The following is a 19,583-nucleotide window of genomic DNA, read 5'->3' on the forward strand; positions in this document are numbered from 1 at the left end:
GGGGACACACGCGGCCAGCAAGATCTCAAGCTCTTGGGGAGGGTGGCTGAGTGCAAATCCCAGCGGAGAAAGCGTGCGCTGCAGAATGCTGAGAAGCGTTATCGGCTTTGGGGGGTCTGCAGACACCCCACGGCCCCCAGTGTTACTCTTGGTCCTCCCTGGAGGCTGTGGGAGCTCGCCTGGCCCGTGTCCTGAGATCCCTCGGGCACCTGGCGGCCGGCTGCTCAAGCCGAGAGTGGACCTGGGAGCAGGGCTGCTGGCGGGCAGGACGTGGTCCCCGGGTCCTGACTAATCAGGTTTCGGGAGAAATGCCCTCCTCCACGGCCAGCCTCGAGGGGCGGGTGAGGCCGGCTTCTGCCCTGAGGGTGGGTGGGTGGGGCAAGGCGGGGGGCTCAGCTCTGACGTGCCCTGGGCTCTTGGTTGTCACCCCCTTGTGGACACTCACAGGGAAGGCTGAGGGCCAGTGGGGTCACCCCAAGACCCAGAGTGTGGTCTAGGGCAGGCAGCAGCCCCAAGGGGCAGGGCCCAGGGCCCCAGGCAGCCCAGCACCTGTCCACGTCTCCTCTGCTCTGCCTGGGCCCTTCCTTGGAGTCCCAAGTCCCTGGGCTCTGCCCATGAGCCCAGCTGCCTGAGGTGCCTGCACCCGCCAGGAACGGAACATAAATCCCGCAGAATTTGCATTTTGACCACTTGATCAAGGAATGATGCCGGGCCCTAGCCAGTTTGGCTCAGTGGATAGAGCGCCGGCTTGCGGAATAAAAGGTCCCAGGTTCGATTCTGGCCAAGGGCATGTGCCTGGATTGCAGGCTCAATCCCCGCCAGTAGGGGGCGTGCAGGAGGCAGCCAATCAATGATTCTGTCTCATCACTGATGTGTGAGATATCATCAATGATATCACTCTATCTCTCTCCCTTCCTCTGAAATCAATAAAATACATATATATATATATATAAAAGAAATTATGCCGGCCAGTATGGCTTAGTGGTTGAGTGTCGACCTATGAACTGGGAGGTCAGGGTTTGATTCCCAGTCGGGGCACATGCCCGGGTTGTGAGTTCGATCCTGGGTGGAGGTTGTGCAGGAGGCGGCTGATCAATGATTCTTTCCCATCATTGATGTTTCTATCTCTCTCTCCCTCTCTGAAATCAATAACAATCTATACTAATAAAAGCCTAGGTGGCATCTCGCCCTCACGTCATCACAAGATAGCCACCCCCATGTCATCAGAAGATGGCTGCCCCCATGTTGTCACAAGATGGCCACCACAAGATGGCTGCGCCCCATGTCATCACAATATGGCTGCCCCACGTCATCACAAGATGGCCACCCCCGTGTCGTCACAAGATCAGGAGAGGGCAGTTGGGGGCAAGATCAGGCTGGCAGGGGAGGGCAGTTAGTCTCAATCAGGCCAGCAGGGGAGCAGTTAGGGGGTGATCAGCTGGAAGGCAGAAGGTTAGGGGCAATCAGGCAGGCAGGCAGGCGAGCGGTTAGGAGCCAGCAGTCCTGGATCGTGAGAGGGATCCCAGATTGGAGAGGGTGCAGACTGGGCTGAGGTACACCCCCCCCCCAGTGCATGAATTTCGTGCACCGGGCCTCTAGTATTTTAAAAAAAAAAAAGAAATGATTGTGCGGGTGGGTGAGGGGTCTTTTCTCCAGGTGGCTCTTGGGCATTGTGGCCAGAGGTGTGTGGCAGGAGGGCCCCCCTGGGGCCTGCACCCACCCCCAGGGCCCTGTGCAGGCCTCCCTCCGCTCGACCTCCGCTGCCCACAGCCCTGCGCTCGGCCCCACGCCCGCTGACGGAGAGGGCGCACGATCAGAGAGGGCGATGGGGACAGAGCGGGGACAAGGGGGTGGAATTGAAGGGAGGGGCCAGCTCGGGCTCCCACCACCAACAGGGCGGCTGGCACTGCTCTGTCCGAACGTGCCCCTCACCTCAACCTCAGGGTCCACAATTTCGCCCCCTTGCTGCCTTTCGGGGTAAATACGATGGTGCCCACCGCTGCTCAGATACACCAGGGGCGAGGCGGGCCCCAGTTCCTTCCCCAGACTTCGGGTTCTCAGGGGTCCCGGGTGCAAATGTTTCAGCTCCCCCGCAGGACCAGGAGAAGATGCCTGGGGGCCGGGGGCGGTGGGGCGCCCTGTGTGCGCACAGCCTGCAGACGGCTTGGCTCCCGTCCACGGCCTGGGCACAGGACAGCCCCTCCTCGCCTCTCCACGGGGCTCCCGAATGTCCTCATGATGGGCACCGGCGCCCCCAGAGTGAGCCGCCCCACGGGGCAAGGCAGCGGCTGCATGTTCTGAGACCAAGCCACAGGAGTCACGCGCCTGGTCACGCCGGTCCGACGCCTGAGGCCGTGTGTCAAAAGATGGGGTCCCTCTGGAGGAGGCTCCCCGGCTCCATGTCCCTCCCTACAATCCAGGTTCTCCTTTCCGAATACACGTGACCCCCAGTCCTAGGGACAGGCTCGGGCGCGCGTCTTACAGCTGGGACCCAGGCTCCCGGTGGCAACCTGAAAAATACAGCCGTCCGGCCCTGGCCAGTGTGGCTCGGTTGGTTGGGCGTCATCCGTGCACCAAAGGGTTGTGGGGTCCACTCCCGGTCAGGACACCTGCCCGGGGTGCAGGTTCCGTCCTGGGTAGGGGGTTGGGCGTGCAGGAGGCAGCTGATTGATGTTTCACTCTTACACTGATGATTCTCTCTCGTTCTCTCTCTTCCTTCCTCTATCTCTAAAAATCAATTTTAAAAAATCTTAACAAAGAAAAATATATATTAAAAAAATAAAAAGTGAAAGTCAGTTATTTACCAGAAAACATGGGTTTAATCAGGGACAGCAAGGAATTGCAATTTTTTTTCTAATAAATCTTTATTGTTCATATTATTACAGTTGTTCCTCTTTTTTCCCCCCATAGCTCCCCTCCACCCGGTTCCCACCCCACCCTCTGCCCTTACTGCCCCCCCCCACTGTCCTCATCCATAGGTGTATGATTTTTGTCCAGTCTCTTCCCGCACCCCCACACCCCTTTCCCCTCGAGAATTGTCAGTCCACTCCCTTTCTATGCCCCTGATTCCATTATATTCACCAGTTTATTCTGTTCATCAGATTTTTTATTCACTTGATTTTTAGATTCACTTGTTGATAGACATGTATTTGTTGTTCATAATTTTTATCTTTACCTTTTTCTTCTTCTTCCTCTTCTTAAAGAATACCCTTCAGCATTTCATATAATACTGGTTTGGTGGTGATGAACTCCTTTAGCTTTTCCTTATCTGTGAAGCTCTTTATCTGACCTTCAATTCTGAATGATAGCTTTGCTGGGTAGAGTAATCTTGGTTGTAGGTTCTTGCTGTTCATCACTTTGAATATTTCTTGCCACTCCCGTGTGGCCTGTATAGTTTCTGTTGAGAAATCAGCTGACAATCGTATGGGTGCTCCCTTGTAGGTAACTAACTGTTTTTCTCTTGCTGCTTTTAATATTCTCTCTTTGTCTTTTGCCCTTGGCATTTTACTTTTTTATTTTATTTTTTTCCATTCATTCAAATATTTATTGAGCAGCTAGGGAGATACAAAGGTATTTAAAACATGGTCAAAGAGGCGAGATAAATGAACAAGTCAAGAGAAGTTCACTGAGTCACAGCAAAAGAAAGGTGCGTTAGGAGACTAAGTGAGATGGCTTCCAGCCTGGAAGGGGGCATGGGTGAGTGATAAACCAGGAAAGGGCATTGAGATTGAAATAGAAGACTTCAGTCTGGATGGTTGATGATACTCAGTATGGACTATATTTGTCTCTCCTTTCCCTCTTTCCCCATCTTTGGGCTTAATTTACCAGTAGTGCCCAGGATTGGTCAATGCGCCTTTTCTATACTTGCTTGCATTTTTGCTTTAATGTCTTCTACAGAACTAGGCCCTTTCAGTGTTTTAGGAGTTTTTTCCTGTTTTTTGAAGGATTCTTGACCTTTTGATCTTGGTGTTGATGGTTTTGAGTCTTTTCCATTTTGATTTGATTTTTGTGCATTTTTGGCTGGAGTATCTTGTATGGATTTCTTTTTTTTTTTAAATATATTTTATTGATTTTTTTACAGAGAGGAAGAGAGAGGGATAGAGAGTTAGAAACATCGATGAGAGACATCGATCAGCTGCCTCCTGCACGCCCCCTACTGGGGATGTGCTCGCAACCCAGGTACATGCCCTTGACCGGAATCGAACCTGGGACCCTTCAGTCCGCAGGCCGATGCTCTATCCACTGAGCCAAACCGGTTATGGCTCGTATGGATTTCTTTACTGGAGCTTTTTCTTCTGCTTCCTCATCATCAAAATCATCCTCCTGCCCTAACCGGTTTGGCTCAGTGGATAGAGCGTCGGCCTGCAGACTGAAGGGTCCCAGGTTCGATTCCGGTCAAGGGCATGTACCCTGGTTGCGGGCACATCCCCAGTGGGGAGTGTGCAGGAGGCAGCTGATCGATGTTTCTAACTCTCTATCTCTCTCCCTTCCTCTCTGTAAAAAAATCAATAAAATGTATTTTTTTAAAAAAATCCTCCTCCTCCTCCTCCTCCTCATCTTCATCAGCAGCAAGTTTTACTTTTTTCTGCGAACCTTGCTACCACCTCCAGGGGCCGACCGCTTTCCAGACATACTTAGGAGTTTCACATCCTCCTCCTCGTCATCTTCTGACGCTGCATCTTCCTCCACAGCGACTAAGTGCTGTCCACTGATATGCACAGGCCCTGAACCACACTTCAACCGTAAGACCACAGGTGGTGTTATTTCAAAGCCACCGAGGGAAACGGTTGGCTGTACAGACACTTTCAAAGTTGCCAGTGTTCCTTTAATTGGACTGCCTTCGTAATTCATTGCCTCTGCTTCGACAATGCAGCTCATCCTTTGCTCCAGCCCCTAGACTGACCGTCCGTGAAGATAACTGGTGCTCATTTTCATCATTACCCACCTTAAAGTGATAATCTTTGTTGGCCTTCAGTTCACAACCGGAAAGGTCGTTCTGGGGCCTCAGGGGGCTCCTGTCCATGTCCATGGAATCTTCCAGGGGGTGGTAGCAGGCACTCAGGTGAGAGAGAAGGCGGACGGAGATAAACGGCTTCTGTGCTGCAGAACAGACACGCAGGACGGAATCGCACCAGCCTCCCTTGGCATTTTAATTATGATGTGTCTTGGTGTGGTCCTCTTTGGATTCCTCTTGTTTGGGGTTCTCTGTGCTTCCTGGACTTGTAAGTCTATTTTTTTTTTAAATATATTTTATTGATTTTTTTACAGAGAGGAAGGGAGAGGGATAGAGAGCTAGAAACATCGATGAGAGAGAAACATCGATCAGCTGCCTCCTGCACACTCCCTACTGGGGATGTGCCTGCAACCAAGGTACATGCCCCTGACCGGAATCGAACCTGGGACCCCTCAGTCCGCAGGCCGACGCTCTATCCACTGAGCCAAACGGGTCAGGGCTGTAAGTCTATTTCTTTCACCAGGTGGGGGAAGTTTTCTGTCATTATTTCTTCAAATAGGTTTTCAGTATCTTGCTCTCTCTCTCCTTCTGGCACCCCATAATTCGGATGTTGGTACGCTTGAAGTTGTCCCAGAGGCTATCTTACACTATCTTCATATTTTTGGATTCTTTTTTCTTTTTGCTTTTCTGGTTGGGTGTTTTTTGCTTCTTTGTATTTCAAATCTTTGACTCGATTCTTGCGATCCTCTAGTCTGCTGTTAGATCTCTGTATAATATTTTTTATTTCAGTCAGTGTATGCTTAATTTCTAGTTGGTCCTTTTTCATATCCTCGAGGGACTCACTAAATTTATCAGCGGTTTCTAGAAAATTCTTGAAAAACCTTATAACCGTGGTTTTGAACTCTATATCCAGTCGTTTGCTTTCCTCCATTTCTTTCGTTTGTGACCTGTTTTTTGGTCTCCGCATTTTGGCTGCTTCCCTGAGTTGGTAGAGTGACTTTGTGTGTTAGGTGTCCTCTAGGGCCTAGTGGCTCAGCCTCCCCAGTTACCTGAGGTGGACACTCTTGGTGCACCCCTTTGTGGGCTGTGTGCACAGTCTTGTTGTAGTTAAGCCTTGATTGTTGTTGGTATCACTGGGAGGAATTGACCTCCAGGCCAGCTGGCTGTGAGGATCAGCTGTGTCTACGCTGGGAGAACTTCTGTGCTGGAGACACCCTTATGGGGCAAGACTTGCTTCAGTGGGGCTTTGGTGCTCACTGAGTCTGCCCCCTGAGTGTGTCCCCTTGTGGATCTGAGGAGTTGTAATCTGGATGGTTACACTGGCTCTGACCCCTGGTTACACTGGCTACTCTGACCCCTGGGTACACTGGCTCTTGGATCTCCAAGGAGGTGCTAATTTAGCCTCTGCCTGAGGCCACCCAGCAGGAGCTACGGAGAGATCTGCAGATTCCTCCTCTTTGTTTGGGGTTTGGAGGTGCCCAGATGAGGCCCAGCTGTGAAGCAATGCAAGCTGCTGTGGGCCTTGGGCCTTCTTTTGGATGTTCTGGGGCTCTTTGACCCAGCTGCAGTACGTTAGGTTTCAGATGGCAAAGGGCCAGGCCATTCATATGCAAAAGCCTCTGTGCACAGCTTGGGGAGGGTTGTAAATTGGGTGGGGTGGGGTCTCAGGGAATCACCAGGGTGGAGCAAACAGCAATGGCTGACCATCAGCCCTGCCCCAAAGATGTCCCCGGGTCGCTGTGTCCCATGGCACCGTGCAGGAACAATGATCACTGCAAGCTCCTCTGAGAGAAAGCCGCCCTCGAGTTCCGCCCGATGCCAGACAGTCCGGTTTCTCCCCGTTTGGGTCTGGGTCCCCAGAGTCTCACCTGGAACTGGAGGTCAGAGCAGTTGGGAGCTTGTGTCTCCCTCCGGATGGAAAAAGACAACAGTGCACTCAGTTGCCAGCCCTTTTCCGCGCGCCTCTGTACCTCCGCACTTCACTTCCCCCGCTCCTCCCAGTGTCAGTGAGCTTTTCTCTTCCCTTCTAGTTGTAGCATTCCCACTCAGCCAGCCTTCCCGTGGTTCTGGATGATGTCCGTTTTGCCTTTTAGTTGTAGTTTTGAAGTGGTTGTGCGAGGCAGCAAGTTCCGGTGTTTACCTATGCCGCCATCTTGGTTTTCCTGTTCAAGGAATTGCAATTTGAGACAAGCCCGCCTTAGCAATAAGCCACGGACAATCCCACAAACAGGAGAGGAACATCACCTTACAGAACAAAGGAAGCGGGTTATTTCGAAGGAAAGTCCCTTGGAGGAAAGTGTGAGCTCAGGGAAATGACGGTCTCTTAACTCCTATTGGCCGAGTGGCTGAGGGAGCTGATTTCTCCTAGAAGATGCCATGTCCAGTAATCCTCAATGTCGCAGATGGTGACAAGGCTCAAGACAGAGACCTTAATCTGGACACAAGTCAAGAGTCCCTGGGAGGAGCCGGGGCATGTGGGAGGGGCCAGGGTGTGTGGGAGGGGCCAGGATGTGTGGGAGGGGTCAGGGTGTTGGGAGGAGCCAGGATGTGTGGGAGGAGCCAGGATGTGTGGGAGGAGCCAGGATGTGTGGGAGGAGCTTGGGCATGTGGGGGGGGCCAGGGCGTGTGGGAGGGGCCAGGGCATGTGGGAGGGGCCAGGGCATGTGGGAGGAGCCAGGGCGTGTGGGAGGGGCCAGGGCATGTGGGAGGGGCTTTCCTCCTGAATGCCTAGAGCCCAGCAGGAAGAACCATTCACAGCAGCTGTCTGGTGGGCAGCCCCGCCCCTTGACTTCCCTCAGTGTGTGCACCTGGCTCCCCAACTCTGCACATACCGGATGGAAACCTTTTCTTTTTCACAAACCAATTCTTTTTGGTGACAATACCAAATAGTTGCTTTTGTACGATGGTCAACAATAGGTTTTTGGAAACTGCGACTTTAAGCAAAACGACATACAATGAAACCAATTTTGCCCTAGGTTAACTTGTATAAATAAGAGTTAAGTTCCAACTGGCGGGCGTGGTTCAGTGGTTAGAGCGTCGGCCTGCATACCAAAGAGCTGTGGGTTCGATTCCTGGTCCAGGGCACATACCTTGGTTGGGGGTTTGCTCCCCGCCTGGGAGGCAACCAGTTGATGTTTCTCTCTCTCTCTTCCTCCCTCCCTCCCTCCCTCCTTCCACTGTCTCTGGAAAAGCAATGTAAAAAATGTCCTCAGGCCCGGATTAACAAACAACAACAACAGTTAAGTTCCTGCAGCATATTTCTGATCAGAAAAACACCAAATTTCTAAATAAAGACTCAAAACACTTCTAATACTAGACATTGAGATAAATGTGAGCTATAATACATTTAAGAAAGATTAAGGAAGACCAAGGTCACTATTTTCCAACCTGCTTATTCTAGTTCAGGGTCACAAGCGGCCAGTCCTCCCGACAGCTCAGGGTGCAAGGCTCCTGGGACCCCACCCAGACAGGACGCCCTCCCACTGCAGGGGCACCCACACCCACGCCCACACTCACCCCGACTGGGACAATGCGGACATGCCATTCACCTCACAATGTAATCTGTGCACTTTGTTGAGATGTGGGAACACACACACACACACACACACACACACACACACACGGAACACGTGTAAATTCCAGAAAGTGGTCCCAGCTGGGAAACAACTTTTTTCTCGTCAACGTTATAATTAAGGAGGAGGTTATTGGAGGACCAGCTGTACATTTTTAAAAATTGATTTCAGAGAGGAAGGGAGAGAGACCGAAACATCAATGATGAGAATCATGGATCGGCTGCCTCCTGCACGCCCCCCACTGGGGATCCAGCCCGCCACCCGGGCCTGTGCCCTGACCGGGAATGGAACCATGACCACCTGGTTCATGGGTCCGCGCTCAACCCCTGAGTCACCCCGGCGGGGCCAGCTGTACATGCTTCCCTGCTGGGGCCTAGAATCCAGGACTCGGCAGGTGGAGTCCCACGGACAATTCCTCCCGTAATTGCCATCATTGGTGCTGGGTGAGAGCGCCCCCTGCGGGCCCGCCGCCTCCGTTTTGGCGCGGTTTCCTTGTTCACGTTCACAGCGACCTGCCCAGGTCACACGTCCAGTACGAGCCGCGAAGACTCCGTTTCTCCCCACCGCCCGCGCCCAGAACGTGTCCTTCCCGAGGACGCGCAGGCACCGTGCGCGCCACGCTCCCTCCCCGCCTCGCCCCTGCCAGGCGGCGCTGGCACAGGGAGGCTCTGCTGATGCGAGGCTCAGCCCAGCTCGGCGAGGAGGAGGCAAAGGGGTAAAAGCGGGATGCAGCTCCCGGGGCAGCGGAGGGGCACCCGCACGGGGCAGCGGAGGGGCACCCGCACGGGGCAGCGGCCAGCAGCGGTTCTGCCGGAGGAAACCTTGGAAAGACCGCACGTGTGCGTGGCATCGTCGTGGGCAAAACTCAGACCCTGAAGAAGAAAACAGGCGTGGGCCACGGAGAATCACTGGGCGTTGGTCTGGGGAGCTGGGGACAGGGAAGGGATGCTGAGAAGGAGCGTGCGGAGGGCCAGCTCCCTGCGGACTTCTGCTCCGAGAATAAGACGCGTCCCCGGAGAAGGCACGAGGGGGAGGGTAGGCACCTCGCTAGGCTCAGCTCTGGGAACTCTCTTTCCCGGTTGCTCCAGGGGCCGACCGGCGTGCCGCTGGGGGATGTGGGTCCGCGCTCAGGTCCCACACTTGGGGTCGTTTCTGATCCCCTCTTTTCCTCCCATCAGTAGCTACATCAGAAGCTGCTCAACCCCTGCCCACGTCCGGGCCCGATTCTCCGAAAACTCCCCAGATGCGGGGGGATGCGGCCGCTGGGATAAGCCAGCACCCGCGTGTGGACAGCCACGGGGCCCGGGGACTGGATGGGGCGGCCTGGCTCAGGGCGGGGGGCGGGTCCTGGCACCAGGAAGTGGGCATGCCCGACCTCGGCGGTGGGCGGGGTCGGGCAATGGGCGGGTCCGGGGTCCCTGGGGGCGGGTCCAAGCACTAGGAAGTGGGCATGCCCGACCTCGGCGGTGGGCGGGGCTCGCAGACTAAAGTTCCGGGAGGTGGGCGTCCTGCCCGGACCCGGCGCGGAAGTGGCCCGAAGCCGTGCGCCTCCCCGTCCAGGCCCGCAGACATGTCGTCGGGGGACGCGGGGCCCGGCGGGCGGGAGGGCGCGGCCGCCGCTCTCTGCGGCCTGTACCACGAGGCGGGGCAGCAGCTGAGGCGCCTGCAGGAGCAGCTGGCCGCCCGAGACGCCCTCATAGAGCGCCTCCGCGCCCGCCTGGCCGCGCTGGAGGGGGACGCGGCGCCGTCGCTCGTGGACGCGCTGCTGGAGCAAGTGGCGCGCTTCCGGGAGCAGCTGCGCCAGCGGGAGGGCGGCGCCGGCGCCGTGGAGGCCGCGCTGCGCCAGGTGCGCCCGCAGGCCGGGGCGGGGCGGGGCGCGGGTCCGTCGTGGGCAGAGGGGTGTCTTGGGCCCTTGATGGAAAGTCACGTGGGGATGGTTGGCAGGCCGTTAGCTCCTGGAGGACGCGGTGCTGACGCTTTCCTGCCGCACGAGGCGGGCGCCCGCTGCCTCTCCGGGCATCGTCTCCGGGCAAACTCACTGCGCCACTGGCTGGAACCTCCCCTTCCTCATCCTCTCCGACAGCCACCCCTTCATCTCTGCTGCTGAGTCTGGTTCCCTTTGGTTGGTCCTTTATTTTATTCTTTACAACCACAGACAGAGGAGATCGGAAGGCGCTTGTCTCTTCCTGTCTGACGCGGCATGCCCCCCACGGGTGATCGGACGGGCACTGCCACTGCAGAAAGGGCCCGGCCGTGGGGCTCAGTGGTTGAGCGTGGGGTCAGGGCACATGCCCCGTTGCTTCTGGATCCCCCATGTGGGGCCTGCAGGAGGGAGGAGATCAGTGATTCTCTCTGATCATTGATGTTTCTCTTTCTCCCTCTCCCTTCCTCTCTGAAAGCAATAGAAAAATACTTTTTAACATGCAGAAAGGATCAAGAAAGGCTGCTTTCTGTCTTTATGAAGCTCATATCCTCACTGAGTAAGTAGACATTGTAGAAATAACCTATTGCCTGTGGAAAGTGTAATACAGGCGTGCAGCATATGGTTTTATGTTGTGAACACACGGTTTAACATGTGTCAAGTACATAAATCTCTTGCACACAGTTGGTGCTCAGATGTGTTACTTACCGTTGCTACTCGGGTGTTGATTGGGCCTTTTTCATCGAGAACCCTTCATGTGGGAGAAGCATGTGTGTGCACACCATGGGGCGTGTTCTCCCTTCTCCCGAGTCAGTCCATTCGGCTCACAAGGACGTGCAGCAGCGGCGGGCTGGGTAGAAGTGCTTACCAGTCTGAGTGGAGTGCAGTGTGTAGGGAGTAACACGGGAGGTGGTTGCAAGGTTAGATGGGGCATGTTGCCACGGCCTTTACTGCCTTGTAAAGTTGGTAATTGCACGCTGTTTCACACGAGGCTAAGGCAGTGGTCGGCAAACTCATTCGTCAACAGAGCCAAATACCAACAGCACAACGATTGAAATTTCTTTGGAGAGCCACATTTTTTAAACTTAAACTTCTTCTAACGCCACTTCTTCAAAATAGACTCGCCCAGGCCGTGGTATTTTGTGGAAGAGCCACACTCAAGGGGCCAAAGAGCCGCATGTGGCTCGCGAGCGGCGATTTGCCGACCACTAGGCCAAGGGAATGCAGAGACGATCAAGATGCACTTCCTGCCCTTCAAATTGCAGGTCATACGTGCACATAAGTGATCACTCCTTGAAGCAAGCTGTGAAAGGGATGGAGGCAGGTGCAGTGGGGAAGCACTGAATGTAGGGTAAGCATGGAACTAGGCCAACTTGAGTTTCCAGCCCAGGACACTGGTCCTATGGTGTAAACTGCTTTTCCCTTTAGACAGAATTGATACATTAACTTCAGGTTTACAACATGATTTGATATTTGTATATATTGTGAGATGTTCACACTAAATCTAGTTCATTCATTGACCAATTTTTAAAAATATATTTTTATTGATTTCAGAGAGGAAGGGAGAGGGAGAGAGAGATAGAAACATCAATGATGGGAGAGATCATTGATCGGCTGCCTCCTGCACGCCCCCCATTGGGATTGAGCCCGCAACCCAGGCATGTGCCCTTGACCGGAATCAAACCCGGGACCCTTCAGTCCGCAGGTCAACGCTCTATCAACTGAGCCACACCAGCTAGGGCTCACTGACCAGTTTTCATGTTTAACCATCCTTGCATTCTAGGAAAGGAACCCCGCTTAGTCATGGCGTGTAAGCCTTTTAATGTGTTGCTGAGTTTGGTTTGCTAGCATTTTGGTGAGAATTCTTTGCTCGGAGTTCCTAAGGGGCATTGGGCTGTAGGTTTGTGAGTGTCTCGTCTTGCTTTGGTATCAGGGTTATACTGGCATCATAAATATAGGAAGTATTCCCTCCTCTTCAGTTTTTTGGGAAAACTTGAGAATTGGTATTAATTCGGGTCTTTTTTAATTAAAAACTCATTGATTGGTTTTAGAGAAACATTGATTCTGTTGTTCCACTTATGCATTTATTGGTTGCGTCTCATATGGGCCCTGACAAGGGATGGAGCCACAACCTTGGCGTATTGGGACGGCACTCTAACCAAGTGAGTGCCCGGCCAGGGCCTTCACTGACATTTGAAAGCTGATTTTTAAGACAAAATATAAGGCTGGCAAGTCCTCAGAGTCAACCAAACTACCCTACAGATGGCCGAGTGCCGGCGGTTTTGTGTGTGTGGTGAACAGGTTGAGGACAGAGCCCAGGTCCTGATCTCTATCACCCAGTCGTAACCAGAAGACAGTGCCAGGCCTGGGGCATGTAGGCAGACAGAGTGCCCTGGGGAAGCTCTGTGAACTGCCCCCCACCCCCACCCCCGGCCCAGGACGTGCTGCTCGTTGTTTGCAGAGACGTTTGTTTCGTTGACCAGTGGAGAAGGTGCTTAGAAAGCAGGTCTTGCCCAGGCCCTCCAGCGCCCGAGAGGGTGCGAGGGAGCTGCGGCGGATGGAGGCTGGTCACACCAGCAGCTGCCCTAACCCATGAGCTGCCCTGCCCCTGTGGGCCTCCGCTTGCCCGTCTGTGGAAGGGGAAGACGACAGGAGCTGCCTCTCGGGGTGTGTGGAGACGGTGTGGTTGGCGGGATGAGGACTGAGAAAGCCGTAGCTGCTCCCGCTCGCACTGTGGGCCGGTGGGGACTTAGGAGTTTGTCAGATCTGTGGTTCCGCGGGAGGCTGGCCTGGTCTTGTGTCAGCCGTAGAATTCCTTCTGCCGCGTGTTGTATGGGTTTGTGTGATGGCAGTGTTTCATATACAAGCATGCACTGGCTGTGAATAAACCAGTGTCAGACGGGGACGAGGACAAGGCCGTTCCGGTCACGCTGCTGGAGCGGCAGCTTCTGAACAGGAGCTCAGGGCAGCCCTCTGCCTGCCACCTAGCTCTCCGTGCCCACTGCGGGGCTGCGGGGCGGGGGGGAGGGAGTGCTGAACCCCGATCCTAAGGCTGCCGCAGCCGTGCGGCGTGTGGGCGCTTACCCGGTGTTTGCACGAGGACAGGAGGCAGCACCTGTCAGCCGAGGTGGGGGCTGTGAACTGGAACCCCAAGTTCCAAAGAACGAGGTGGCGGAGAAAGGCGGCTGCAAGGAGGGAGGCGAGGGAGGGAGTGGCTGCGGGTGCCGTGCGGGCAGAAGCACGCGCTTTAGGAGCTTATAGACGTTCTGGAAGGAGAAGTGCCGGAGCGGAGTGGCTGCCTCTGCTGAGTGCGGCCCTGGACGGAGGGCTGGTGGGAAGCAGGAAGTAAGTTTCCAGCTGATTTCCCTGGGGTGTTTGATGTTTTTGTGAAGGAGAAGGTTCTAGGCTCCTGGTGTCTGGTACGCAGCGGGCCACGCCCCTCCCGCCGCTGCCTCCCCACTTCACCTCCCAGGCTGGTCCCCCTGGGCCGGACCGGCTCCTGCTGGGCCTCCGCAGGAGAGCGCTTTGAGAACGGGAAAGCCCCAGGTTAGGGCCGCGCAGGAAGCAAATGGCAGCTGTAGGGGCTTTTTAATCATGGAGGCTTTCCTGTGCCCGAGCGCCGTGCTGGTGCTTAACACCACGGAGACGTCCTCTTTCCCAGCGTCCAGGTGGGTGGGCGGGCTCCCTGGGGCTGGGGGGGGGCGGGGGGCGGAGGGGGCCTTCCCACCTCCGAGGGCAGTGCCAGCCTTGGCTCTGTCCGGGAGATGCCACTCCGTCGCTGCCTCCCCTTCACGTGGCCTGCTGTGTGTGTGTCCCAGTCGCTCTCTTCTCACAAGGACACTGGGCGTCTGATGAGGGTCCCTCCAGTCCAGCACGACTCCCTCCTAACGGGTCACTTCTGCCACGATCCCACTTCTAAGTCAGGTCACGCTCCCAGTGCGGGCTGGGCCGTGGGGGCACCGCAGTGGCGTCTGCCCTCCCTGCGGAGCCCACGTCCGAGCTTGCTGGCGAAGACGGGGTGCTGGACGCGGTTTCGATGGCACGTGAGCGGTCACTGTGGAAGCCGACTCCGCGTGCGCCCGTTGCCTGGTGACGGGGCCAGGCGTCTCCGCTGTGCTTTTCCCGAAGTGAACTGCTTCTCCATCTCCCACTCAGGAGGTTGAGAGGCTGTCTGAGCGGCTGGAAGCCAAGGAGGAGGAGACCCAGCGGTGGATGAGCCGGCCGGGGCACGAGTGCGAGGAGGAGGTGGCCCTGCTGCGGCGGCGGGTGGCGGAGAAGGAGCGGGCGCGGGCCGCCAGTGACACGCTGTGCCGCTCCCTGGCCGACGAGACCCGCCAGCTGCGGAGGACTCTGGCTGCCACGGCCCACATGTGCCAGCACCTGGCCCGGTGTCTGGAGGCTCGACAGGGCGCCACGGGGGAGCAGAGGCCTGAGGTAGGCGCAGCGCGGTGCGGGGGACCCCAGCCGCCTCCCATCACCGAGGCAGAGCCCGCCCTCAGGGCTTCCTTCTAAACCGATGGGACAAAAGATAAATAGAAGTAAATAAAAAGGAAAAAATAAAAGAAACAACTGAAAAAGAGAAGAAAATCCAATCCAATCCAATCCAATCAGCAATGGGACACACAGAGGGCCACGGGAAAGCTGGCCGGGCCGGGGCTGGGCACTGCGGGCGAGGCGAGGGCGGTGCCCCACTGCGCCAGCCCGTGGGGGCCCTGCGTCTGAGCCCCGGGGGGCTGGGCCGCCATCTCTGAGGCTGGCCTCCGGGCTCCAGCACCCGCACCAGTGAAGTGAGGACGGCCAGGCGGTGGGCCTCCCGGACAGGGCGGAGCTGGGCGGAGCTGGGCTGTGGCTGCGAGGGGGGCGGTGGGGGGGGGAGGCAGTGAGGGTTTCGGCATCAGGACTCCCTCAGATGGACACGGGTGTCGGGAGCAGAGGGAACGAGGGAGCGATGGGCTGAAGCCTGCTGTGCGGGAGGCTGGGCCGCGGGGAGTGCCTCTCGCCGGGCTCCCACAGGCGGCTCCTCAGTGCGCTTTGCCGTGTCCGGTGCCGCGGCCCCTCCTGCGCCAGCTTCACGGGGACCCTCCGCCCGAGAACCGGCACAGCTGGGCGGGCTCCCCAAAGGGAACCTCAGCGACACGTATGTCAGAGACCAAAGGAAAGTGCCCGGGGGAGGCGTGTCCTCGTCCGTGTTGGAGTCACTGTCCTTTCCCTGTGGAGATCCACAGGGGCCAGGCATGGTGGGCGGCTGGGGCGGCGTGGGCCGGGGCCTGGGCGTGGGCCGGGGCCTGGGCGTGGGCCGGGGCCTGGGCGTGGGCCGGGGCCTGGGCATGGGCTGGGGCCTGGGCGTGGGCCGGGCAGGGCTCCGCAGCCACAGTCAGCATCACTTCCCAGCCCCGGGCTCGGCTGAGTCATGGGGCTTTCCCAGTGCCGGGTGAGGCCAGCACTTCCTGTGGTTCACGGGGAATTCTCCAGAAGCTGTCAGCAGGGCCCGTGCTGTGCTGTCTGAGGCAGGCTCTCGGAGCCGGGGGACCCTCCCTGAGCGTCTCCAGCTAGGTCTGCCCCGTGAGGGCTGCTCTGGGGTGTGGCTCTGGGTGCGACACCCGAGCCGGCGTGAAATTGACCCTGAGTGTCTGGAGACCACGGGGTCGAGGACTTGGAAGGGGTGAGCCCGGGCCACGGCCAGGCCTGCCCTGCAGCTCCGTGGCCCCTGCCGGAGTGTGCCCGGTGGACAGTGGGCTCAGCCTCCTGGCCTTGCTGACCTGTGATGGTGGGAGGTGGCGTGTGGCCTGGCCCCAGAGCGGGGGGGGAAGGGGGGGGGCCCTGGGCAGGTGAGGGCCAGCCCCTGCGGCACCTGTGACCTCAGCCTCTGGGTCTGGCTCCTTCCCCTCTGCTGCATGTGACCGACACGCCTGGTGACGCGTCCTCTCCGTGTTCCTGTGTAGCCGGAACATGCAGGCAGGGACGCCTCTGTCCAGGCTGCTGTGCAGAAGCTCCAGGAGGAAAACCGGCTGCTGAAACAGAAGGTGACCCACGTGAGTGTCCGCCGTGCATTCGGGAAGAGCTCCGCTGGGGCCGCAGGCCCTGCCCTCGGCCACTCTGGCTGACAGCCTTTTCCCCTAAAAGGACGAGCCGAACACATGCTGTGGTTCCCACGCCCGCCGGTCCCGTGTCCATAGCGGGGCCACCGGTGTTAAGGCGCCGCTTGTGCAGAGCGAGGAGAGGCCCCTCCGCGCACAGGGACGCCTCCCTCGGCTCCTCCTCGCCCTCAGCAGCTTCCCGGCCCGGCGGGCAGGAGAGCGGCCCTGCCAGCCGCTCACCGCGCCCGCCCGCAGGTGGAAGACCTCAACGCCAAGTGGCAGCGCTACGACGCCAGCAGGGATGAGTATGTGCGGGAGCTGCGGGCCCAGCTGCGGGGGCTGCAGGCTCCCCCGCCCGAGGTTGAGCTGATGAGGAAGGAGATCGCCAGGCTCAACAGGCAGCTGGAGGAGAGAATCGGCGAGTGTGCAGGGGCCGCGAGGGAGCTGGCGGCGGCGCGGGAGCGGGCGCAGATGCTGGAGCAGCAGGTAGGACGGGGCAGGACAGGCGAGGCCCTCCGTGTGCAGCGTGGTGATGGCTGAGGGCCTGGTCTCTTCAGGTCCTCGCCTACAAGGACGACTTCACGTCGGAGAGGGCGGACCGGGAGCGGGCGCAGAGCAGGATCCAGGAGCTGGAGGACCAGGTGGCGGCCCTGCAGCGCCAGGCGCACAGACAGGTGGGTGTGGGGCCGGCCCGTGAGCGCTCAGGCCTCTCCTTCCCACGAACGCCAAGTCCTGTCGGCTCAGACCCATCCCCCGCTCCGGCAGAGCCGCCCCGGCACCTGGCACGGGCGCGGTGGTGGGGACGGCCTCCTGTGGTCCTGTCTGTGGTGGAGGCTGGCGCGGGGTGTGACAGCAGGTGGCCGTCCCCAGGCTGTCTGCCTCCGGTGCTCGCTGCCATGCGCCCGGGAGCACGCCCGTATCCAGGAAGGAGACCTGTGGCCCCAGGTGCCCCTTGGCCTCTGCTCCTCCTCCTGCCACCTCTGCTGTTCTCTTTTGGGCTCTGGGCCAAGTAGGAAGCAGGGCGAGGGGTGCACGCCCCCCTCGAGGACGGAGGAGCCGAGACCGGCGTGGGGGCCTCGGCACAGCCATGTGCATCCTCTGCCTTTTCTCCAGGACCCCCAGGAGCCAGGCTCCTGCCGGATGCACACGGGGAGCAAAGCACCCAGGCACGCAGAGACCAAGGCTTCGGAGTTGGTGGTGCCTGGTGGCCAGAGGCCCGTGTCTGCCTCCCAGGGCCTGGCGCCTGCAGCGGGCGGGTGCCCCGGAGCTGCCCGGAGAGGCCAGGGCGACCTGCAGTGCCCTCACTGCCTGCGGTGCTTCAGCGACGCGCAGGGCGAGGAGCTCTTCAGACACGTGGCCGAGTGCTGCCTGTGAGCCCAGGCGGGGCAGGCGGTGCTCTTCGCCCCGACAGCGGGACCCCGAGATCCGGGCAGAGGCTGCTCCGGCCTTCACCTTGGTCCCCCTCGGGCTTGGAACAGAGGCTGGACTTCGGGTCCCCAAGCTGTCAGGCCGGGGCCGGAGCTCACAGGCCGAGGTGATGGCCCTGCCCCGCCCGCACCTGGGACGCTGCATCTCGCGGGAATAGGTGGCTGCCCGAGGGAACCCCCCGTTGGGTTCCCAGGGTGGAAGGGCACCCCCAGGTTTGTAGAGCGGAGCACTGCGGCCGTATGTCCATCGTGGGGCCCATCGCGGCCTCGGCAGGACCGTGGAACACACTGCAGTTTAGTGTCTGTCACACGACCAGGCCTTAGAGCCGTCTGCTTTGTAGCCACTTATTGTTATAATAAACGGTTTGCTGCAGTGGCTGCTGGGGCTGCAGGGCGGGGCCCGGGGCCAGGGGCCCAGCAGCGCTTCCGTGGGGCGTGAGCCAGACCAGCAGATGCGAGGCGCTCCTGCTTGCCACTTCCCGCTGAGGCAGGGCTGTTCGCCGGGACGCGGCTGGGACAGCGGCTGGGACAGCGGCTGGGACAGCGGCTGGGACAGCTGGCTTCAGTCAGGGCTTCTGTTCACCCATGCACAGTGCTGGAGGCCCCACGTCGCCCTCCTTCCCCCGGCGTCACTTCTGGCAGTTCCTCCTCCGATGCCGGACGCTCTCGCCTGTGGGTCTGTCCGGGGTGTCGCTCATTTCTTTACACGCTGCGCTTGCATCTCCTTTGTCTTCCACTCCTGCCTCGGCCGCCTGCTTTCTGGCCATTTCCCTGCACACACACAACTTGATTCCACACGCGCAGGCGAGCAGGTCCGAGGGGGCGCTGCCGGTCTGGTCTCCAGAGTGCTGTGTGCAGTCCCTCCTGTCTGGAACGCGGCCCCACAATTCCAGCCCTCGGCCTCCCCAGGTGCCAATCTCTGCTGCTTCCACGGGCAGCCGCGCTGGGCTTTGTACTTCCTCCCTCAGTGCTGGGCCGGGAACGGCTCCCCAGGGAGCCTCAAAGGACCCCAAAGAGCCGAAGAACTCCTGAGAAACAACCAAGTGGGAGGGGCCGTGCTCTCTGATAGCCAACTGGACTGCAAGGCTCTGGTCACCAGAGCAGATCAGCACCAGCACCAACGTGCAGGCCAGTGGAACCGCCAGCCGGGTAAAGCCTCGCTCAGGGCGGTTACTCTCTGACACAGGAGGCAAGAACATACAGGGTCAAGCCAGTACCAGGTGCACCGGTTACTAATGCGGATGGTTTTCAATCGATGGAGTCACACATATGTTGATATATGTGCAATTTGATATGGATGCTATTTTGTTGTATTGACAGCAAGCTTCAAAACTTCACATGCCAAATTTGCTGAAAGTGTTAACATCGTAGATATTTTTACACTTAAAAATGTCAAATTTCGTGCCAACAAAGGAGCATTTGCGGGAAGTTTTAATTCATTATTTTGAAGAAAAGTGCTGCTGAATACTTCGGGAAGCGTATGGTGAACATGCTCCATCTCAAGATACTTGTGAATGCTCGTTTAAACTCTTTAAAAGTGATGATTTTGATGTGAAAGACAAAGAACGTCCAGGTCAACCAAAACAGTTTGAAGACCAACAGTTACAAGTGTTATTGGATGAAGATACGTGT

The 19,583-nt window shown here is 57.9% G+C and overlaps 1 protein-coding gene and 1 pseudogene across 2 annotated transcripts; one reads left to right on the forward strand and one right to left on the reverse strand.

Moving 5' to 3' along the window:
* Positions 1 to 3,692: 3,692 nt before the first annotated feature.
* Positions 3,693 to 10,098, reverse strand: LOC308242268 (nucleophosmin-like; annotated as a pseudogene). The gene is made up of 4 exons: positions 10,050 to 10,098; positions 4,519 to 5,100; positions 4,282 to 4,328; positions 3,693 to 3,962 (listed from the first exon to the last, which is right to left on the reverse strand). The product of its transcript is annotated as a nucleophosmin-like (transcript).
* On the forward strand, positions 10,012 to 18,327 carry TNIP2 (TNFAIP3 interacting protein 2). Its single transcript, XM_080678245.1, has 6 exons — positions 10,012 to 10,372; positions 14,603 to 14,881; positions 16,390 to 16,479; positions 16,780 to 17,010; positions 17,082 to 17,198; positions 17,638 to 18,327. Exons 1-6 carry the CDS (start codon positions 10,097 to 10,099, stop codon positions 17,896 to 17,898), a joined length of 1,254 nt encoding a protein of 417 aa, XP_080534371.1. The 5' UTR covers positions 10,012 to 10,096; the 3' UTR covers positions 17,899 to 18,327.
* Positions 18,328 to 19,583: the final 1,256 nt, after the last annotated feature.

Source organism: Plecotus auritus (genome assembly GCF_963455305.1).
Source record: "Plecotus auritus genome assembly, chromosome: 1".
In the NCBI taxonomy this organism is placed as follows: Eukaryota; Metazoa; Chordata; class Mammalia; order Chiroptera; family Vespertilionidae; genus Plecotus; species Plecotus auritus.